Here is a 24883-nt window from a genome sequence, read left to right on the forward strand (position 1 = left end):
ACTTATTTCACTCAGCAACATAGTTTCCATGTGCATCCATGTATAGGAAAATTTCATTACTTCATTTTTTCTGAGGGCTGCATAATATCCCATTGTGTGTATGTACCACAGTTCTTTAGCCATTCATCTGTTGAAGGGCATCTTGGTTGTTTCCAGATTCTGGCTTGTAAATAGTGCTGCAATGAATATAAGTTTGAGGAAGGCATTTTTGTATTGTGCTTTTTTGTTATATCCTCTTTTTTGTCAGGTATATCCCTAGGAGTAGAATAGTTAGATCAGGGGCCGGGCGGTGGCGCTAGAGGTAAGGTGCCTGCCTTGCCTGCGCTAGCCTTGGACGGACCGCGGTTCGATCCCCCGGTGTCCCATATGGTCCCCCAAGCCAGGAGCTCAGGAGTAACCCCTGAGCGTCACCGGGTATGGCCCAAAAACCAAAAAAAAAAAAAAAAAAAGAATAGATCATATGGGAGCTCAATCTCCAGGGTTTTTTTTTTTTTTTTTTTTTTTTTTTTGTTTTTGGGTCACACCCGGCGGTGCTCAGGGATTACTCCTGGCTGTCTGCTCAGAAATAGCTCCTGGCAGGCACGGGGGACCATATGGGACACCGGGATTCGAACCAACCACCTTTGGTCCTGGATCGGCTGCTTGCAAGGTAAACGCCGCTGTGCTATCTCTCCGGGCCCTCAATCTCCAGTTTTTTTTTTTTTTTTTTTTTTTTTTTAATTTTTTTTTTTATTTAAACACCTTGATTACATACATGATTGTGTTTGGGTTTCAGTCATAAAAGGAACACCACCCATCACCAGTGCAACATTCCCATCACCCAAGTCCCAAATCACCCTCCTCCCCACCCAACCCCCGCCTGTACCCTAAACAGGCTCTACATTTCCCTCATACATTCTCAATATTAGGACAGTTCAAAATGTAGTTATTTCTCTAACTAAACTCATCACTCTTTGTGGTGAGCTTCCTGAGGTGAGCTGGAACTTCCAGCTCTTTTCTCTTTTGTGTCTGAAAATTATTATTACAAGGGTGTCTTTCATTTTTCTTAAAACTCATAGATGAGTGAGACCATTCTGCGTTTTTCTCTCTCTCTCTGACTTATTTCACTCAGCATAATAGATTCCATGTACATCCATGTATAGGAAAATTTCATGACTTCATCTCTCCTGACAGCTGCATAATATTCCATTGTGTATATGTACCACAGTTTCTTTAGCCATTCAATCTCCAGTTTTTTAAAAAAAATTTATTTATCTATTCATTCATTTATGGTTTTGGGGCCACACCTGGCAAGCTCAGGGGTTATACCTGGCTATGCACTCAGAAATCGCTCCTGGCTTGAGGGATCTGGGGATCCAACTGAGGTCCTTCCTGCGTTAGCCTGGGTTAGGATATGCCCTACCACTCTCCTGTCGCTCTGGCCCCTCAATTTCCAGTTTTTTGAGGAATCTCCATATTGTTTTCCATAAAGGCTGGACTAGATGGCATTCCCACCAGCAGAGAATGAGAGTTCCTTTCCACATCCCCACCAGCACTGATTGTTCTTGAACATAAATTTTTGTTTACATGTTTCCTCCATCTGCTTTCCTTGAATTTTGGTTATGGTCAGTTTATAGTATATGTAGTTCTTTTCTTAGTGGGAAGGGGAAGAATGAGTTCTCCCAGCATATTGTCTAGGGGGGGCCATGGAGCGAGCGGCTGCTAAATGTGATACTGGGTCACCTGGCCCAGCAGTTCAGTGTGAGGGCCCGAGGGTGGAAGTGTTGCCTGACTTTGTGATGTCACATTATTACCCAGAATTACACAGGAATTACCCAAATATTTGGGTAGGGTCAAACTTGTCCTCTAGGACAGCACTCAGCATCTAAGGGAGGATCACGTGAACCAAGGATTAAAATCTGGGTCAGTTGCCTCCAAAGCACCTTTTTCCATATTATTGCTGAGTAAATAATTTAAAATAATTTTTGAGTTTAGTTTTATTGATTTATAAGTCATCTCTAGATCCATTTTGGGTAGAAAATGGGAATTTCAGATAGAATTTGTGGGGTTGGAGAGATAGTATAGAGGTTTGCCTTGCATTTGGCTAATCTTGATTTGATCAGGATCACAGCTGAGAGTGGCCCAGTCTTCTCTCCACCTCCTCAATAATTCCTGAGTAGAAAAATTCTAATATATTATGTAGTTTTTCAAACAAAATTGAAATTATGGTTTTGGTCCACTTGTTTTGTCACCTGTTTGTGCTGCTCAGGGCGTAAGTTTTGTACTCTAGGATCACTTGAGCGTGTGAAATGTAAATGGAGGGAGGAGTACTGCAGTTAATAAAGGAAACTGAAGAGTAATCCTGGAAGGGGAGAGAGGGGAGAGGGAGAGAGATGTGAACTTTTTAATATATTGTTGAGGTTAGTGGGGTAACGATGCTTCACTCGTTGCTTATCCTAATGAGATTTTAGTGGTGTGTTGGGGAGGTGCTATTGATGGAATGTCTTAAGAGAGGAAATGGGAACAGTAAGATATGGAATCAAAGTCATTGAAGTGGTAAACTTGAAGTTGAGGGGAGTTTATTTTGGGTGTGTAAGAAATATACGATGCACGGGGGCCAGAGAGATAGCATGGAGATAGGGCGTTCGCCTTGCATGCAGAAGGACAGTGGTTCAAATCCCAGCATCCCATATGGTCCCCCGAGCCTGCCAGGAGCGATTTCTGAGCGTAGAGCCAGAAGTAACCCCTGAGCGCTGCTGGATGTGACCTAACACTCCCCCCCCCCCCAAAAAAAAAGGGGAAAGAAATATGCGATGCAAATAGAAGATAAACAGAAAATGCTTAAGAATAAGGCAAGCCAGGGGCTGGAGAAATTAGTATGGACAGGTAAAGCACTTTCCTTGCACTTAGCCAACCCAGTTTTGATCCTTGGTATTCTATAAGGTTCCCTGAGCCTGCTAGGAGCGATTTCTGAATTGCAGAGCCTGGAACAAGCCCTCAGCCCATAAAGCCAAGTGAGGTCAAACAAACTGGCCCTAGAGGGGGAGATGATTATAAAATTGGAAACCACTGTTAAAACTTGACAAAATTAGAATGTGTTGGTAGGAAGAGAAGGCAGCTTTTGTCATTGTTTGTCATTTCATTATGTACTAAAGCAGAAGTCAGTGAGGATGGTAGATGTTAGAACTTTTAGGGAGGATGGCATGATATAGTGGTTTGAGAGAAGTTAGGGTTAAGTGTAGGTGTCCACTTAAGTAATTAGCATTCTTGATCCTCCCCTACCCCTGCCCCCAGCTGCTTAGATACACGTGCAGCAATAATCTCCAGTCATTTGGGGGATATTTTTTCATTTTATTAGGCCATTGCTAGATCACTGTTTTCTTCCTTTTTTTATTTTTGTTTTTTGTTTTTTTTGGCCACACCCAGTGACACTCAGTACTCCTGGCTCTGCATTTAGGGGACCATATGGGATGTGGAGGATCTAACCTTAACCAAGGTCTGTCCTGCATCAGCCACCTGCAAGTCTAATGCCCTTCTGCTGTGCTATCTTTTGCTTGGGCTCACTAGATCACTGTTTTCTATGCCTGTAGTCTTTCCTCTCAAGAGACTGTATTTATAATTCTTAAAACTTTTAAATTTCTAGATTAAGAAATATTCATACAAGGTACAATTTTAGAATGTATAAAAATCATGAAAGCACTCTTCCTTATTTTAACTTCTTTTCCTCCTATTGACCCTTTAAACCTCTCCCTAGAAATACTTTTTTGTTTTTTAAATGCACAGAATATCTCTAGTGCAATGTTAGATTTTATAAACACATATATGTGTGTTAGATTTTGTGTGTAACTAAACGCCTTCTATTATTTCCTAAAGTTTTACCACACTACACTCATTCTTCATTCAACATTTTAATATTGGATTCGTCCCGGGTCGGCTGTGTACAAGGCAAATGCCCTACCACTGTGCTATGGCTCCAACCCCAAATCTTGTCATTTATTTTGTAAGAAAATATTGATGGCTGTCTTTTTTCAATCTTCAACTAATATGTAGTGAATATCCATATACATGAATATTGTTTGTTTTGGGGGCAGGAGTTGGGCCACACCCAGCTGTGTTTAGCCAAAGCTTACTCCTGGCCCTGTGCTCAGGAGTCATTCCTGTTAAATCTGGTTGCTTATGTGCAAGATAAATGCCTTATCTGGTGTACTATCTCTCTGGTCCCACATGTAGTTTTTTTCTTCTTTAAAGCCATGTATATTGAAATATATGTCTAGAAGCATAATTTCTGCGCGTGCGTGCGTGCGTGCGTGCGTGCGTGTGTGTGTGTGTGTGTTTGTGTATTTGTGGTTTGGCTTTTGGTTCACACCCGGCAGCATTCGGGTTACTCCTAGCCTCTGTGCTCAGAAATAGATCCTGGCAGGCACGAAGACTATATGGGATGCCGGGATTCAAACCACTGTTGGTCCTGGATTGGCTGCTCTCAAGTCAAATGCCCTACTACTGTGCTGTTATCTCTCTGGCCCAATGTGTGTCTATGTTTTTAATGGTGGAAGATAATGGAAATTGTTCCAGTGTGTCCTATTATATCATTATCTTTCCTAAACAAGAGCCATGTTTATTTTAACTCATCACAAGCTCTTCTGTTAATTTTTTAAAAAAAATTAGCTTTATTGATAATCATTTAGCACATAAAATATATGACATTGTTCTTACGTGGAAGACTTGAATATGCAAAACTGATTTACAAAGTTGGTTCTGTAAGCCAGAATAAATGTTATTTTGTACAATATAGTTCATATTCTTAAAGGTTTGGTACCTGTTGCTATTTGTTTTGTGGACAGGGACACACCAGTGACCTTAAAACCCCGGAACCCAGGTTTTTGTAATGCCAGGAATTGATGCCTTTTTTTGTTTGTTTGTTTTTGGGCCACATTCGGTGACGCTCCCGTTACTCCTAGCTATGCCCTCAGAAATTGCTCTTGGCTTGGGGACCATATGGGGATTAAACTGTGGTCAGTCCTGCATCAGTCTTTTGAAAGGCCCTATCACTTGTGCCACTGCTCCGGGCTCTTGGCCTGGTGTTTCTTAACTACATATTTTTTATATTTTGTGCCTAATGATTCTTTGTTGTAAGGGGTGTTATCAGTGGAGTAGGGTTTTTAGCAACTTCCCTCACTTTGTTGTGCTAGGTGCTACTAGCAGTAACCACCTATCTCTAACCATGACAATACAAATTGATTCAGCTGATGCCAACTATTCCCTGGTAGGAGGAATCCCTTCTCATTCCTTTGAGAACTGTTGTGTCAGACAACATGGAGGAGATTCTACTATAAGGTAATAATACTTGGACCCTGAGTGCTTTAGGAAGCACACATAGAGGATTAACCTTTGGTTTGGCACCTTTCAAAGATAAGTTCTTAAAACTTGTGCTTTGAAAACAGTCCTCCTCCCTTTAAATTATTGCTTAAAAAATCCATGCTTCCATTGTTAAATATTACAATGAATATTCTTTTGGAATTTAGCAATTGTTTCTTATTCTTTCTGGCTCTGTTGGCTTTTTTTATTATTATTATTATTATTATTATTATTATTATTATTGGTTTTTGGGCCACACCCGGCGGTGCTCAGGGGTTTTTCCTGGCTGCTCAGAAATAGCTCCTGGCAGGCACGGGGGACCATATGGGACACCGGGATTCGAACCAACCACCTTTGGTCCTGGATCTGCTGCTTGCAAGGCAAACGCCGCTGTGCTATCTCTCCGGGCCCTGGCTTTTATTTTTTGAGAAAGAATAAACTGCTAATCATTAAAAAGATTTGTGTGGGAATACATAATTTTACATGTTAGCTTCTGAAAGAATTTTGTTTCCAAAGAGGTACCTGTTACTATTATACCACTACCAGTGTGTGATTGCTTTAAATATATGGCTTTATAAAGATTTGTTTAGATTTATGCTTCTGAAGCCTATGAACCTGTTAAGAAAAACTTCAAAAATGCAAATATTTTAGATTTAGTCTTGCCTTTCAGGACTGCAATCAGAATTGTTACTTCCTCCAAAGGCCCAAAATCTCCACCCCCATCACACTCACACACAAAAAAATCCAGGGCCTGCTCCTGATTCTGTGCTCCAGTGTGACCCCTGGCTGTACTAGGTTTATAGGCAATGCTAGGGGTTGAACTGGGGTTTGCTGCATGCAAGGCAAGTATGTGTACTATCTTCTCCAAACCAAGGTTTTATTTTTGTGGTATGGTATTGCGCCCAGGCTTTCATGAGCAATTTTTAAGTAATGTGAATAAATCAGTAGTTGAGAGAAATATTTCAAGGATAGATTGGATTGTGAAGTAGCTATCACTTAAATTTTTATATCACTTAAATTTATCATTTAAGTTGTATCACATTTTTGTCTTTTGTTTATATTGTTTTTGGGCCACACCCAGTGGTGTCAGGGGTTACTTCTCGTTATCTGCTCAGAAATAGCTCTTGGCAGGCACCGGGTTTTCGGGGGACGGACCATATGGGATGCCAGTATTCTTTTTTTTTTTTATTTTTTTTTTTTGGTTTTTGAGCCACACCCGGTGACGCTCAGGGGTTATGGGACCCCGGGGGAATCGAACCGTGGTCCGTCCAAGGCTAGCGCAGGCAAGGCAGGCACCTTACCTCTTGCGCCACCGCCCGGCCCCCAGGAGCGATTTCTGAGCACAGAGCCAGGAGTAACCCCTGAGCACCACCAGGTGTGCTTCCCCAATAAAAGAAAGGATATTTTAGGTGGATGTGTCTATAAATTACCCTGTAAGCATTATAAAACAAAGATTCATACTTTCTTTTTTGGGTCACACCTGCCAGAGCTCAGGGGTTACTCCTGGCTTTATGCTCAGAAATGGCCCCCGGCAGGCTCAGGGGACCAAAATGGATGTCAGAATTAGAACCACCATCCTTCTGCATGCAAGGCAAATGCTTTACCTCCATGCTATCTCTCCGGCCCCAAGATTCATAATTTTTTTTTTCATTTTGTTTTGTTTTTGGGTCACAGCAGGCAGCACTCAGTAGTCACTCCTGGCTCTATGTTCAGAAATCGCCTCTGGCAGGCTCTAGGGACCATATGGGATGCCGGGATTCGAACCACCATCCTTCTGCATGCAAGGCCAATGCCCTACCACTTGCTATCTCTCTGGCCCCAAGATTCATAATTTCCTTTTTTTTTTTTTTTGGTTTTTGGGCCACACCTGGTGACGCTCAGGGGTTACTCCTGGCTATGCGCTCAGAAGTCGCTCCTGGCTTGGGGGACCATATGGGACGCCGGGGGATCGAACCGCGGTCTGTCCTAGGCTAGCGCAGGCAAGGCAAGCACCTTACCTCTAGCGCCACCGCCCGGCCCCAAGATTCATAATTTCTAAGCTATTTAGGATTATAGAATTTTGGTGAAAATAGCATTTCTTATGGTAGCAAGAAAACAGGTACTTAGGATTGACACTACAAAGCTTAGTTGGCTCTACCCTTTCAGAATCATTGATTGGGGTTAGACTTTATCTTAATTTTTATTTTCCTTAGTAAAACAGCTATTTTTGCTTATCAATTCTATTTAATATTGTCTGTTTCAATTTAAAAAATGCCTTTTAGATCCTAGCTTTGTAATAAGTTAGAACAACTTCAAAATAGATGTTGTGGAAAGGAATTAACTGCTATATGAAATCAATTCACATGTACAGTAGTTTATTCTCAAGAAAAATTTTGTTTTGTTTTGTTTTTGGGTCACACCTGGCAGCCTTCAGAGGTTACTCCTAGCTCTACACTCAGAAGTCATTCCTGGCAGGCTCAGGGGACCGACCATATGGGGTGCTGGGATTCAAACCACTGTTCTGCATGCAAGGCAAAGGCCCTACCTCCATGCTATCTCTCTCGCCCTCTAATTTACTATTATTCCTCTAGATCTAAGGTAGATTTCCAGTTAAGTAGTTAGCACCACTACTATTAAAATTTATGAATGAAGTTAAGTAACAGTTTTTCAACCTTTCTCTGGGCTTGCCTTTCTCATGTTTCCTAGCTGTGCCCCCCACCCCCCCACCCCCGTGGAATAACCTGGAAGTCTGTAGGGTTCAATATGGCTCCCAGCTGAGAAATCTTAAAGGTCTTATAAGGAGTTTAGTTGCCTTTCAGTTGAGTAGGGGAGAGACTGAACATGGTTTCTTTCCTGAAGCCAGGTAAACAAAGTAGAGAGAAATAGAAATAGATAGGAATCTCCTGAAGCAAAAACAACCAACCATACCAAATCAAACCAAAATGTAAGTCTAAAACACTGTTCTAGGAAAAAAGAGGTGACTCTAAAGAAAAATGGCATTTAGAACCAGCAGAACTAGAGTTTTCTGTTTTATAGAGTTGGTTGTATGTCATAGAAACCACACATTTGGAATAAATGTGAAAAATGTAACAGATTTAATCTTCTTGGTCCCTGCCCTTTAATCTGCCACTAGTCGAGAATTTTGCTTAGTCGAGAAGGCATAGTCTTTGTATCTGCTTTATTTGTGGTAAATTGGTGTGGGGCACAGATAATGGAAAAGCCCCATGGACCATACACAGCTCAGAAATACTGGGTTAAGCTGCTCCCTATTATCAGCCAGAACTCTCCATAGAACTGGGACCCTCTCACTAATTGTTCAGTTGGGTTTATGAATTGCTGTGAACCAGTATTTCTGTTCCACCATTTTTTAAAAAACAATATATTTTATGATTATGTTTACCTTGTTCTGTCACTATATTGTGTGTAATGGGAGATACCACCTTGTTTCAGCTAATAGATCTTGGTGAAGAGCGGCCACATCTGGACTTAATTAAGAGGTTATTTTTACATAGTCCACAGAGAGATGTTGGCTTTTTAGCTTGGTGCTGTGACTAAAAGGGATTTTCAGGTTATTTTCTGCAGGGAAGAAAATATATGGGAAGAACAATAAATTGAATATTTGACCAGCATGGAGTCTTGAGAATCATGATTCTTTATATCTATCTATCTATCTATCTATCTATCTATCTATCTATCTATCTATCTATCTATCTATCTATCTATCTATCTATCTATCTATCTATCTATCATCTATCTATCTATCTATCTATCTATCTATCTATCTATCTATCTATCTATCTATCTATCTATCTATCTATCTATCTATCTATCTATCTATCTATCTATCTATCCCATTTGTCTTAGAACCTGATAGAACTGCTCTTTTCTTTCTTTCTTTTTTTTTTTTTGTTTTGTTTTTGGGTCACACCCTGCAGCGCTCAGGGGTTACTCCTGGCTCTATGCTCAGAAATCGCTTCTGGCAGGCTCGAGGGACCATATGGGATGCCGAGAGTCGAACCACTGACCTTCTGCGTGAAAAGCAAACACTTTACCTCCATGCTATCTTTCCAGCCCCGGGGAACTGATCTTTAGCCATACTTTTGAGTATGTTTTTGTAAAATTCTTCATCTGACTCTTAATTGTTGTATGAGTAAGGCAAATGGGCTGACTTCTTTATATTTTTCATTTAGGAAAATAGTTGGGCAATGAAGTAGTAAATCAATATATGTTGAATGCTTATGCTAGAGCCTAATAAATAGTATACTTTATGTGTTGGCTATCAGCATTATCTGATCAAGCAGAGCATTGTTGCCTTAACAGGATTTAAATAAGTTCTTCAGGGCCGGATAGATAGCACAGCAGTAGGGCATTTGGCATGCATGCAGCCAACCCAGGACTGACGATGGTTCGAATCCCAGCATCCCATATGGTCCCCCGAGTCTGCCAGAAGCAATGTCTGAACACAGAGCTAGGTCTGACCCAAAAAACACCAAAAAAAAGTTCTTCAAAGTAAAGTGTAATTTCTATTCACCTAATTGTAAATTGTGGTCCTTTTCTTAAATTTATAGTATGACTATTAATAAAAAGGCATATTAGAAAATCAGTCACTTCCAGTTAGGGATGGAAGTAGGGAGATCGGTAGGGTTAATGTTTGGGGCGGGGAGGAAAAAAAGGTAATGGGGGAGAGGGGAGAGATGGGGAGAGTTGGGAGGGTTGTTTGTGTGACTTGTATTTTCTAGGTTATGGAAACAGCCTAAATGTCTGATGGGTTATAGTGTAGCTATAATAAAAATGAGTCACATGATAAAATCATATAATAAAAAAATATGTGATCTTGCAGTTTGCTGCAGCTTGAATGGAATTAGAGTGAATCATGTTAATAAAATAAATCAGGAAGAATATTTATCTATGCTCTATAGAGAAACAAAGCAGTGGAATAGTTAGTATTGAATGTGAATAAACCCTTGACCTTGGATCACACAATAGGTTACCAGACAGTGAAGAAAGGAACAATGAGAGCAAGACTATAGAAAATAAATTTAAAAAGTGCAGTGGTGTGGAAGGTTTTGGATATGTTAGTGATGGTGGGGTACATTAGTGGTACAACAAAACCATAAATGTCAACACTTTTTTAAAATCATACCCAGCTGCACTTGGGTTACGCCTGGCTTTGCTCTCAGAAATTGCTCCTGGCAGGCTCTGGGGACCATATGGGATGCTGGGATTCAAACCAGGTCCCACCTGAATTGGCCTCGTTCAAGGCAAATGCCCTACCCCATGTTAACACTTTCATAATTATGTTACCTAAGCTTTTTACAAAAAAAGGTTTATTTTGCCTAGATTTAATTTTATTGTTTATTGTTGGTTTGAGGACACATCTGGTACTGTTTAGGACTTATCCTTGCTTTATATATGCTCAAGGATCACTCCCTCTAAGTGATCCTTGGGACTATATGGGTTGCTAGGGCAAGGGATTGAACCTGGGTCAAACACATGCAAAGCTAAGTGCCAAATTGCTGTACTACATAGCTCTGCCCGAAATACAGCCTCTTTAACTGGGTAAAAAAGGCTGTGGAGAGGCAGGAACAATAGTATAGTGGTTAAGGCATTTGCCTTGCAAGCAGCAGACCTGGGTTTGATCCCTGGTATCCCATATGGTCTGTCCCCTAAGTCTTTCAGGAGTAATTCTGAATGTAAAGCCTTCAGCACCACCATCAATGGATGGGGCCGGAGCGGTGGTGCAAGCAGTAGGGCGTTTTTGCCTTGCACGTGCTAATCTAGGACGGATCACGGTTCGATCCCCTGCCATCCCATATGGTCTCCTAAGCGAAGGGGCATGAATGTATAGCCAGGTGTAACCCCTGAGCATCACTGGGTGTGCCCCAAAAAGCACACGCGCGTGCATACACACAAACACACACAAGGCTATGGAAAATTTAAAAAATGCCATAAAATGAATTTGAAAAGATGAACAGAAATGAAACATTTGCTTCCTTTGTTGCGATGACTGAGGGTTGCATGTACACGTAGTTGTGGTTCTTTCCATGAGTTACGCATCTTGTGCTTCTATGTATTATTCAGAGGTTGCAGTTGTTTTTAGTTGTCTTGCACATTGTGGTGTTTTACTCTCTGGTAGTTGCTGTGGTATGCACTCCCATTAACCAAGGGTTTCATGTCTGTGGTTCCTATACTCTTGGTGTGGTGCTCAAACACTCCTAGTTGTGCAGTAAATTGAACACTCATATTGAGATTCTTGAGCAGGATTAGTGTGTCTTACATAGTGGAGATCCTGGGACATGCTTTTGGACTTGTGGGTAGTACTTGGGGCTCCACCTCTCAGCTCAGGCTTGCCACTGGCTTAGTCTATTTATTGTCAACTTACCTCAAATATCCTTCAGTCTAAACATCATCATCATCATCATCATCATCATCATAATAATAAATAAATCTAAGAAGATGTGATTTGGGGGAGGGAATTGGAGAATACTAATACAGAGATGATTTTTTTATTTTACAATTTAGTAAAGAAATGAAATTTGTTTTTAAAACCATCCCTTAAAATACTCTTGATTACACTAGTGACATTTGTAGGAATTGAAGTTTGTAACTGAGAACTACTTTTTAGATTAAAAATGATAGAAAGGCCTCTGGTAGTTCTATCTGGGTAGGAATAGTATGAATCTGAAAACTTAAAATAAATATTTTATTTATTTTTGTATGGGACCAGCAAACAGAGTGTGGCTGGGGGCTCTAAGAGAGTGCAGGGGAAGAAGGTATATGAGATCTTACATAAATATTAACTCTTTTAGATGCTTTTCAGGGCAGGAGAAATTGATTAAAGAGAAACTAAACTTTTAGAATTAAATTAAGTAATCTTATCAGTGAGAGAAAAACTGAAGGTAGAGAATGAGTCTTTAATAAGAACATCAAAATCTTAATGTTATATGTTATTGATAAAAGAATGTCTCATTTTACCAGCAGTACAATGGTTTCTATTTTTTTGTTGTTGTATATATTTTTTAACCCCACCCCTCATTTTTTCTTTTTAATTTTTTTTGCTTGTTTGTAACTGGGTCACACCTTGGCGCTCAAGGGTCACTCCTGGCTCTGCATTCAGAACACTTCTGGCAGGCAAGGGGACCATATGGGATGCCGGGGGTGCTGGGATTCGAACCACTGTTGTCTTCCATCAGCTTTAATTGCCCTTCAGTAAGACTGAAGTTTGATCCATTCCCATTCCCCTCCTCCCCCCCCCCCCATCCCATATGGTCCCCCCAAGCCAGGGGCAATTTCTGAGCGCTTAGCCAGGAGTAACCCCTGAGCATCAAATGGGTGTGGCCCAAAAACCCCTCCCCCAAAGAAAAAGACTCATGTTGGACTTGTGCATTAATTGCTCACCCTACTGCTAATTTTAATAGAATTCTAAGTATTCAGCTGGTATACTGTAATTGCCTTCTGTGCCTCCACTAGTTCAGTGGGTCATGTTTGTATTATACATGCTTCTCTTTTGTACACTTTAGCTTGCTGCTTCACAATGCTGTTTTTGTATGCTTGGATTAAATAAATATATTTTTCTGGTTTAAATTAATAGCCTTTAAAGTGGACTCATGAGTATAGTATTCATGTAAAGAAGTCATGGGTAGAATACAAACAAAAGCGAGTATCACTAACTGACAAGAAAATGGCAGAGTAGTTATTTTGCACCTGTTGCTGATAACAGTGAACCTTAACCTAACATTATCTAATACTATGTTATGGAGATAAAGTGCTTGTGATCAAACTTAGAAATCTAGTATGGGGTAGAGCAAGCTCTCTAGTCTTTTGGACTCTTTTTCCAGCCCCCACTGTTAGCTTCTTCCTTGATAATGCTCTCTGATAACAAATCTGTTAGCAAATGTGTTTGGCTTTACTAGAAAATCTTTCCTGATTCTGACCAGATTTATTTATTATTTATTTATTTATTTATTTATTTATTTATTTATTTATTTATTTATTTATTTATTTATTTGGTTTTTGGGTCATACCCGGCAGTGCTCAGGGGTTACTCCTGGCTGTCTGCTCAGAAATAGCTCCTGGCAGGCACGGGGGACCATATGGGACACCGGGATTCGAACCAACCACCTTTGGTCCTGGATCGGCTGCTTGCAAGGCAAACACCGCTGGGCTATCTCTCCGGGCCCTGATTCTGACCAGATTTTACCACATCCTCATTAATATTGATAGTTTTAGGCCAGTATATCCAAACCTCTTAATATAAATCATTCTCTCCTCTTACCTCCCAAGTCTCTTTAATATGGCATTTAGAATGATTCTGGATTTATCATAACAAAATATATTTTAAATTTTATCAGACCTATTTTTTATCCTTTAGTGATTTCTTCATTGATAAAATGAGGTTTTTGTAATGTGATGCAATAAACAATATATAGCATTGTTTTCTTCCCTCTCCCCCATATATTTTTACCTCTGATCTTTTTATTTTACTATTTTTTTCACACATTTATTCCATCCTAACAAAAAAGATTTCTTATTTCTTTTCTTTTTAAAAATTAAAGGCCTGGCAGGCCGGAGAGATAGCATGGAAGTAAGGCATTTGCCTTGCATGCAGAAGGACTGTGGTTTGAATCCTGGCATCCCATATGCTCCCCTGAGTGCTGCAGGGTGTGACCCACCCCCACCCCCCCAAAAAAAAAATTAAAAGGCTGGAGAGATAACATGGAAGTAAGGCATTTGCCTTGCATCAGAAGGATGGCGGTTTGAATCCTGGCATCCCATATGATCCCCTGAGCCTGCCAGGAGTGATTTCTGAGCGTGGAGCCAGGAGTAAACCCCTGTGTGCTGCAGAGTGTGACCCAACCACTCCCCCACCCCACCCCCCCAAAAAAAAGGGTGTTGGGAGGCTGGAACGATAGTACAGTGGGTTTGTGCTCCCTTGCATGTGGCTGATCCTGTTCAACCCCCAGAATTCCTTATAGTCTCCTGAGCATGCCAGGTGTAAATTCTGAGTGCAGAGTCAGGAGTAAACTCTAGCATTGCCAGCTATGGTCCACAAACAAACAAAAAAATTACTAATTCATACTTGGCACAAAGTTTTTGAAAAAACACATGCAGCCCTGGGACTGGAATGGTAGTACAGCAGTTAGGGCTCTTGCCTTGCATGTTACTGACTCTGGTTTCATCCCTAGCATCCCATGTGTTCCCCTGAATCCAATAGGAATGATTCCTGCAGAGCCAAGAGTTTACCTCTGAGCATAACCGAGGATAGCTCTAACACCCCTCTCAAAAAAACCTCCAAAACCTAAAGGAGGGCTGGGGCTGGGGCAAAGTACAGTGTGGGGAGGATGCTTGTCTTGGACTTGGACAACTCAGGTTCCATTTTTGCCATCTCATATGGTTCTCTGAACACCACAATGAGTAATTCCTGAGTGCAGAGCTAGAAGTAACCCCTGGAGCACAATCCTCCCTAAAAAGATGTTGTTTGGGACTATATGATCTTAATGATTCAGCAATGCTGGCCTCCCATTCCCAAGCCTGACAGGTGATTCCTGAGTGCACAGCCAGGGATGCTCCCCTCACCAAAATAAAACAAAACGAAACAAACCAGAAAGAGTTTAGTTCATCTCTTTATTGGAGTTGCTTTGACTTGGTAAGGTAACAAATAAACAAGTAAATACATAGCATTTTGGATGGCAGTATAACGAGAGTAAGTGAAGAAAGGGAAAGTATCTGCTCTTCATAGAGCAATAGTACAGAGTAGGGCATATAGCTGACCTGGGTTTGACTCTCAGCACCATATTTAGTCCCCTCAGCCCTCCTAGAAGTGATATCTAAGAACATAGAGCCAGGAATAAGTCCTAAGTACTACTAGGTCTGGCTTCACACATAATCTGCCTGAGCAGCCAAAAAAAGTGCTGGGAGTGGCCCCTGAGCTTGATCAGCTATACTGATGCACCCTCACTCAACCCCACAATAAAACAAAGGTCAAAAAACTTTTTTTTGGGGGGGCCACACCCTGTGACGCTCGGGTTACTCATGGCTATGTATTTAGAAATTGCTCCTGGCTAAGGGGACCATATGGGACATCAGGGATTGAACCCGCAAATGCCCTACTGCTGAGCTATCACTCTGGCTGACCCAGATTAAAAAACTCTTTACTGCCATTCTTTTATTTGTCCATTGAGGAGGGAAAGAAAAAAATGTTGGGGGTAACTAACGTATGCCAGACAGAAGAAATGCAAGCTGAATGCATACTTAGTATATTCAGAGAAAAGTAGGGAAGTATCACACTGAGAAGATTCAAAGGTGTGGAGCATAAAGGCTACAGTGCAAAGCCCTCAAGTTTGATTTTCTGGAATCACATTTCTACCAACATCTTCAGGATCAATTTATTTTCTTCAGTGGAATTTCTGGTATTTTATATAGATAGCTCAGAAATGTTATTTAAAATCATCGCTACATTCAAGTTTATTCATTAGAAAAATATACAAATTGTATAATTAATTTTTAGACGGTGAACACATAAGGAAAACTACCACCCAGTTCAAAAAAGGTTTTACATACAGCAACTAGAAATTTACCTAAATCCAGTAATTATCCCACTTTAAAGTAGCCTTTCAAATTACAATCTAGTATTGCTGGTGGTTTTATTGAGTAGAGCGGTTCTTAACTAGTCTTGGGCCCTGGTTCTCTTCCCAGAGTCCTCTCTATGATACTCAGCCAGAAGTCAGTCAGGCCAGATGATTTATACTTGGGTTCATGAATACACGACCACTTTGGTGATGGGCTCAGGGACTTTCAGGACCACATTTTGATAATGCTGAAAGGCACAGGAGAGGGTGTCTTGTGCTACTATTGACCCTTAAGGTATTTCTGATGTTGCTTATTTTGAACTTTACACAATGAGTAGTTATATCACTTACATGCACACAAAGAATGCCTGTTTAAAAATGTCATAGTCATATTCTGTTGCATATAAATGAAATATTGTTAACACATTGATGAATATATCAGTCATTTTCTATATTAGTACTACTGGCTATGTATGAATTGTAGTTTAGGGTGCATTATAATGTCATGTATATTTTGCAACAGAATTGCTTGCTTTAATTACATATAGCTTCAGCTTTTGAAGCTCTAGTCAAAATGTTTTCCAGAGGCTGGAATGTTATTACAGTGGGTAAGCCTTATCCTTTGGATGTGTCCAACTCAAGTTTGATCCAAGAAGCAAGCCATGAATACTGTAGGTGTGGCTCCCAAACAAACAAAACTACTAAATCTCCATAGGTTTGTGAGCCATTTTGATAAGTATGACTGCCTCTTTTAAATTTTTTTTTTGGTGTTCTTTTTTTTTGTTTTGTTTTTTTGTTTGTTTGTTTTTGGATCACACTTGGCAGTGCTCAGGGGTTACTCCTGGCTCTATGCTCAGAAATAGCTCCTGCAGCCTCCGGGGACCATATGGGATGCCGGGATTCGAACCACTGACCTTCTGCATGAAAGGTCTTACCTCCATGCTATCTCTCCGGCCCTGATTAAATTTTATAAACAATAGTTTGAAGAATAACTGTAAAACAAACCTTTCCTTATTTTGTGTGTGTGTGTGTGTGTGTGTGTGTGTGTGTATTTTTTTTTTTTTTTTTGGCCACACCTGGCAGCATTCAGGTGTTACTCCTGGCTCTGCCCTCAGAAATCGCTCCCGACAGACTCGGAAGACCATATGGGATGACGGATCGAACCCATGTCCATCCCAGGTCCTACCGCAGTGCTATCACTCTGGCCCCCTATAGTATACTCTTTGTTTTGTTGTGTTTTTTTGTTTGTCTTTTGGGCCACACCCTATGATGCTCAGGGGTTACTCCTGGCTATACGCTCGGAAATCGCTCCTGGCTTGGGGTGATCATATGGGACACCAGGGATCAAACCAAGGCCCGTCCTGGGCAGCTGTGTGCAAGGCAAACACCCTTCTGTGTTGTCACTCCGGCCCATATACTCTTAAGATATTGAGGAAATTACAGATTTGATGTCTGCTTTGAGTCTGTTTTTTTCAGTATGTATTAATTTTCAGGGCAGTTGGCAAATGATATATTAGATGAATTTATTTTATGATTGTTTCTTAGATACCCCAAGTGTGTATTAGATGACATGATTAAAAGATGGTTGTAACATCTGTTGGGCTATTTGTTGTCTTTAATGATAACTCTTGGCTCTATCCGTAATGAACTGGTTTTTAAATCTCATAAAAATCTTTGTTATTTTTAGTGAAAGCGCAGAAAATTAGGTCCAAATTCTTGTATGCTTAAAATTATTTTTGTCTTTTTGAATTAAGAAATTTTATTGAATGAGAAATATTTAGGAGAGAATATGGACTTTTCCAGAGAGAGGAGAGCCCTGTGAAATAAAAAAAAAAGAAAGGAATAATTTAAAAAAAACAAAAAGTGTATAATATCTCAAATTGGGATGCCTTTCCATATAGATTGTTACGTATGTATTTGAGGTTCTTTGGGGGTGGAGGCACACTCAGCAGTGCTCAGAATTTACTTCTGGCAGGCTTGGGGGACCATATGGGATGCCAGGTATCAAATAGGGCCTATCCTGGATTGGCCATGTGCACAGCCCTACTGGCTCCTTTGTAGGGATTTTTTTTTTTTGTTTTTGTTTTTTGGGTCACACCCAGCAGTGCTCAGGGGTTACTCCTGGCTCTATGCTCAGAAATCGCTCCTGGCAGGGTCCCGGGATTCGAACCGCCTTCCTTCTGCATGGAAGGCAAATGCTCTATCTCCATGCTATCTCCATGCTATCTCCGGCCCCTGTAGGGAAATTTTGATCACTTAAATATATCGTATTTTTTTTAAAGGAAGTATTCAGAATATACAGCAAAGGTTTCCTAAACATATTGCCTATTGTCCCCTTTTCAGGGGGAAAAATAACTCAGTACCTCATGAAAATCTACCTTTGAAAAATGAACAAAAAGAATGCCCCTCAGTTGCAATTACTCTAACCCCCTCTCCACTTTATTCCACTACCTCCCTGGAGATAAATATCACCCACTTGGGGGCCGGGCGGTGGCGCTAAAGGTAAGGTGCCTGCCTTGCCTGCGCTAGCCTTGGACGGACCGCGGTTCGATCCCCTGGCATCCCATATGGTCCCCCAAGCCAGGAGCAACTTCTGAGCGCATAGCCAGGAGTAACCCCTGAGTGTTACCGGGTGTGGCCCAAAAACAAAAACAAAACAAATATCACCCACTTGGGGAAACACTGATTTAAAGGAGTATACGAATATGATTAATTTTTCATTAAGAATGTATTAAGGGGCCGGGGAGATAGCATGGAGGTAGGGCGTTTGCCTTTCATGCAGAAGGACAGTGGTTCGAATCCCAGCATCCCATATGATCCCCGGAGCCTGCCAGAAGCAATTGATTTCTGAGTGTAGAGCCAGGAGTAACCTCTGAGCACTGCCGGGTGTGATCCCCCCCAAAAAAAGAGCCAGAGAGCTAGAAAACGAAGAAGCAACTAAGACTAAAGTTTATGGTAGGCAGGCTATATTGACACATTTTATGAATATTAAAATAATGAATTTGTATATTGTATTTTTTAAGTGTATTGATTGAGAAAAGTGATGCCATTTGATTTTTTATCTAGAAAGAAAATTTTGGAAGCTTTGCTGATCATGGATTAATGAAAGATGTAAGGCTGGGAATGGACTGGTGAGAATCGGTAGCTTTTGATAACTTGTGCAGTTAGCTTTGTAGGATTATCTAAGGAGCCACAAAATTTTGCATTCCATTTAGATGTGCCCATTTTGTACTCATGTTTAGTAATAAAGGGAATTGCAAATAACTATGTCCATGAAATAGTTGTTAAATATTCAGGTTCTAGTAAGAGAATTTGCAGCATGGTTTAAATGTCTTAAAGTCCTTCACCATCTTCCCCCTCTCCCCCAATTTAGGTCACATTTCATTCCAGTTCTCCTATTGCTTTTGTTTTGGGGCCTGACTTTGTTCGGTACTTACTCTTGGCACTATACTCAGGGATCATTCTTGGTGCGTCTGTGCAACCCTGTTACTGGTCTGAATCTCTGTCGGCCGCGTGCGAAGCAATGTTTTACCCTCCATTTTTCTGGTTCCTAACATACTTCTTCAGATGAACTATGCGTGTCACTAGAGATATTAATATATTATGTCTTCATCATAAATCTCTTTCTGAGCTCTAGACCTGTTCCAGCATTTTCTCTATCTCAATTCAGAGATACTGGTCATTAACCTTTAACTCATTAACCTAACCATCACCCTTTTACTTCCACTGAACCTTCAGTATTTTCTCTCACTTTCAAGAGTCCCTTTCTTTTTTATACCCCAATTTGTGGCTTCAGTTATGATAAAATTAATTTATTTATTGGATTTTGGGTTTTGCTTGTGGTGGTGCTCAGTAGTTACTTCCTGATTCTGTGCTCAGTGGATCAAACCTCTGCTTGGGTTAAATTGGGGTCAACCAAATGCAAGGCAAGTACCTTGCTTGATCCCTGTACTATCTCTCCACCTTAAACTAATTCCATTATTTGTTTGGGGACTGCACCTGCCTATGCCTAGTGGATTATTCTGGTTTTATACTCAGGAATCATTATTGGCAGTGCTCAGGGACAATATGAGGTGCCATGATTGAACCCAGGTAAGCCTCATGTAAGGCCAGCCTGCTGTTAAAAGTTGAAGTAAATTAGATTTTGGTTTTAAATTTTCTATTTATTACCAATTTAGGAATTAGTAAACAGACACATTTGATCCCTCCCCACAACTCCAGCATACCAAGTTCTCCTCTTTGAACTCTGTGGCCTGAGCCACTCTTTGGACCCTTCTTCTTTGTCTAAAGATACCTATCTAAGGCTATTTTTAACCAGGTGATGTTGTGACTCTTCCAGACATAATATTTGTATTAAAATTTCAGCTGTCAAAAATTTTGAATGTGGGGATTTGTTGGTCGCTATTGAGTTCATTGTTCACTCCATGGATTGTTTCTTAAAACATTTTGTATCACATAGAAACAGTGTATCACTATAGAAAATAGAGAGATCATGACTCTTGGGAAAATGGTAACAACTCTTTCCTTACTCACTTTACCATTGCCTGCTCATTTTGTTTGCCTGTCTGGCTTACAATAAAATTCTTTTTGAAAAGAGAAACTCTTCTACTTATGTCTGTCTTCTGCAGTGATGCTGTGCTTATTATCGATACTTTATTTAAACAGTTGACTTATGGTCTTAAGTGAACAGCATTACTTGTATTCAGATTATAGCCATAGGTAGGCATAATTAATGTAGGTTGTGAAAGAAAGATTTAAGACATTTAAATTTGTTTCATTCTGAACTGTTGAATTTTTTAACTAAATGAACAACTATAATTGAAGTTTGAATTAGTTTTCATCTTGTGTTCTGTTTGCTTAAAATTATGACTTGGTTATTTTAAATAAATTTGACTTTTTATTTTTATTTTGGCTTTATCGCTGATATTTAGAATAAAATAGATTGATAAATAAATAAATAAAATAGATTGATAAATAAAATAGAACAAAATAAAATAAGCTACATTATGGAGCAAGGATTATGCTTGACAAACATGATTGTGGCTTTTATATATTAGTCACTATTCTTTAGGAGGTTGCGGTCTCATGCTGCCTCTTTGTGTCAATGGGCTGCTTCTCATGTATTTAATTTTTCTTTAGATATTAGGATCAAGGAAGAAGAACCTGACCCTGAAGAGTGGCAGCTTAGTGGTGATTCTACATTGAACACCAACGACCTAACACACTTAAGAGTACAAGTGGTAGATGAAGAAGGGGACCAACAACATCAAGAAGGAAAAAGACTTCGGAGGGTGGCTTGTACCTGTCCCAACTGCAAAGAAGGTGGTGGGAGGTATGCATACATGAAACTTGCCACTTATCTCTCCCCTCACCTCCCAAGAAATGTCACTGTCCTAGTATTTTAAAATATTGCATGCCATGTCACTTGTGGGATATTATTCATGGCATGACCATTTTGTGTGTATGTCTGTATGAGTATGGCAGAAAAAGTTAGTGAACAAAATACATGGAATCATATTTTCAGACCACATAGCTTAGTTGCCCAAAAAAGAAATTAATACGTTTGCAAACCAGTACTGGAATGTTACTTAATATAGACAAAAAGTTAGTTTTTGGCTTGAAAATAAATAAAGTTCAGCAGTAGTTGGTAAAGTTTTAAGCATTTTTTATTTTGCCAGAAATGAACATTGAGCCTTAATGAGGCAAAGTTTTACAAAGTGAAGCTGTAATGTTTTGTTCGCTATTTAATAAAAAGCTGTTAAAATTATAACTAAATCAGAATAAATGCTGAGCATTTATTAATTGTATTAAATGTGGACAAATTATGCTTAATTAAGATAGGGACTCATCAGATTTACAAAATAAGATATTGATAAGAAGCATCGCTTATCAACAAAGGAATGTAGAGCATAAATGACTTGTTTGTTTGTTTTTGGGCCACACCCAGTGACACTTGGGCTACTCCTGACTGTGCTCAGAAATCGCTCCTGGCTTGGGGGACCATATGGGACGCCGGGGGAATCAAACCCTGGTTTGTTCTAGGTCAGTCGCGTGCAAGGCAAATGCCCTGCTGCACCACCGCTTCGGCTTCTAAATGACATTTTTAAAAAGAGGAAACAGATTAGGCAAATGTTGAAAAGAAAACTTGAACAGTAATGTATTAGACAAGGTAGAATGAAAGTGAAAAATCATGAAATGTGGAAGTACATGTATGTATATATTTTTGTATATACATCTATGTATGTATGTATGTATGTATGTATGTATGTATGTATGTATGTATGTATGTATGTATAACAAACAAAACATAAACATAGACATCTGGTGGTTCTTGGGTTACTCCTGGCTCTGCACTCAGGAATCACTCCTGGCTGACTCAGGACCATGTGAGATACCAGGGATTGAACCTGGGTCTGCCACATGCAAGACACAAGTACCCTACTGGTTGTATTCTTTCTAACCTCAAAAATGTATTTCTTAGGGGCCGGAGAGATAGCATGGAGGTAAGGCATTTACCTTTCATGCAGAAGGTCAGTGGTTTGAATGCTGGCATCCTTTATAGTCCTTTGAGCATAGAGCCAGGAGTGACCGTTGAGTGCTGCTGGGTGTGACCCAAAAAAACAAAAACAAAAAACAAAAACAAAAAACAAAAACAAACAAACAAAAACACGCATTTCTTGGGGGCCTGGAAAAATAGCATGGAGGTGTAGGGCATTTGCCTTACATGCAGAAGGACGGTAATTCGAATCCCGGCATCCCGTATGCGCTCTCTCTCTCTCTCTCTCTCTCTCTCTCTCTCTCTCTCTCTCTCTCTCTCTCTCTCTCTCTCTCTCTCTCTCTCTCTCTCTCTCTCTCTCTCTCTCTCTCACACACACACACACACACACACACACACACACACACACACACACACAAGAATGTATTTATTAAAAATGCGCTCTCTCGCTCTCTCTCTCACACACACACACAAGAAAGTATTTATTAAAAATGGGAAGTAGGGATACACACACACAGACACACAAGAATGTATTTCTTAAAAATGAGAAGTAGGGCCAGAGTGATAGCACAGAAAAAGGTAGAGTGCCTTACATATGGCTGACCTGATTCAATCTGCAGCATTCCATATAGTCTTCAGAGCCTGCCAAGGGCAATTTCTGAATGCAAAGCCAGGAATAAAGTTACCCCTGAGCACCGTTGGTGTGGCCCAAAAACAAAAACAACAACAACACAAAGAAGTGATCAAGAGACTGGAGAAATAATACAGGATTAGGGTGCTTGTCTTACACACAGTGGGACTGGGTTTTGATTCCCTGAATCCCATGTGGTCCTTCATAACCTACCAGGATTGTTCCCCAAGTGAAGAGCCAGGAGTAAGCCCCTTAACATTGCCTGTGTGTGGCTCAAAAGCAAGTACAAAAAAAGAGAAAAAAGATATTTATTAATAGCCACAGCTTCTGTTTCCTGCAACTTTGAATTATTTAGAGCAAAATCTCACAATTATGAAGACATACTATTATTGAAATTATCAAATTATTGAAGTTTTCACTTCAGCACACTTCTTTCAGAAACATACTTTAGTATACTGTTCAATATAGTGGACAAAATATGCTATTACTAATGCATTTAAAAAGGATTTTTGTTTTTGAGTTTGTTTTATTAATTTGCATGTTGGCCAGTCCATCTATAATACTAGTAATGACTAGTAACTGCTAATGGTGAGAACTTACTGTTTTAAGTACAGTGGTTTTCAGCTGCTCCCTAAGTATCAACCAGTTAAAAATCACTGTTCTAGACATCTACTTTTATATCAGGTATAGAAAGGTATAAATGTGTGAAGGTACACATAAACTGGTCTTTGGACCCAGTTTCTTAATCTAGAGCCTTAATCTCTATACTGCTGTCCAAGTTTATTTTGCTTCTGTACCTAATCATAAATATTTATTTGAAAGTTTATGCTTGGAAATGTTTTGGTCAGTTTGTGTGGAATTCTGGCTAGGCAACAAATCTGGAAATTTATTTTAAGAAAATTTTAAGGTAAACTGTTAATGAAAATTGTAAGAAAGGGTTTGATTTATTACTTTACTTCCTTTAACAAAAATTTTTAAATGTGTTTATTATACTAACATACTCAAAATATGGAAGTAGTAAGAGAGTACCAGAATTTTACTGTTCTTTAAGGTAATTCATTGCAATGTTTCTATTTACATCTGTCATCAAGAATTGTAGACATTTCAAGATAGAAGCATCTATTTTCAATGTTTTACGTCTTTTATTTTGAAAAATTTTTGTGGTCACATTTCTAAGTTTATATGGAATTTTCATCAAATTTTTAAATAACTTGTACGCTAAGGATGAGAATTCTGTTGTATAATAATATAACATTTTCATTAGTTGCTAGTACTATAATCCTTATATGTAATATCTTTGCACACTTGTCTTATTTCATCAGTATATGGTAACAGAAATGGAATTAATTATATCAAAGAAACTTCTTTCAGAAACTCAATTCTCCCATTGTGGTGTATGAGAGTATCTGCTTTTCCACCACCATACCAACTTCAAATTTTATCATTTAAAAAAACCTTTGGGGGGGGGGGCGGAGCATTGGTGCAGTGGTAGGGTATTTGCCTTGCATGCGCTAACCTAGGACAGATTGTGGTTTGATACCCCAGCATCCCATATGGTCCTCCAAGCCAGGAGCAATTTCTGTGCGCAGAGCCAGGAGTAACCCCTGAGCATCACCAGGTGTGTCCCAAAAACAAAAACAAAAACAAAATAAATAAATTTAAAATAAACTTTTGTTATGTATCAAATGGAAAAGGAATATCTTAGTATTGCTTCATGTTGCTTATATTTTGTTATTTTGTGAGATGGACTTTTGAGGCATATTATCAGTTTAATGTTTTTAATGTGATTTGTTTTATGTCTTGTGAATCTGCTTGTGAGTTTAGCTCTGTCATATATGCAGATATTTTCCCCAAATTTAACATTGAACCTTGTCA

The 24883-nt window shown here is 39.7% G+C and overlaps 1 protein-coding gene across 1 annotated transcript in view; it reads left to right on the forward strand.

Moving 5' to 3' along the window:
* SP3 (Sp3 transcription factor) overlaps positions 1–24883 on the forward strand; it is a 53305-nt gene that overhangs the window by 19871 nt on the left and 8551 nt on the right. Inside the window, exon 5 of the mRNA XM_049773401.1 lies at positions 21021–21213. Within this exon, the coding sequence (XP_049629358.1) occupies positions 21021–21213 (193 nt within the window). The remainder of the gene's footprint in view (positions 1–21020; positions 21214–24883) is intronic.

This window comes from Suncus etruscus, chromosome 5, assembly GCF_024139225.1.
Source record: "Suncus etruscus isolate mSunEtr1 chromosome 5, mSunEtr1.pri.cur, whole genome shotgun sequence".
Taxonomy (NCBI): Eukaryota; Metazoa; Chordata; class Mammalia; order Eulipotyphla; family Soricidae; genus Suncus; species Suncus etruscus.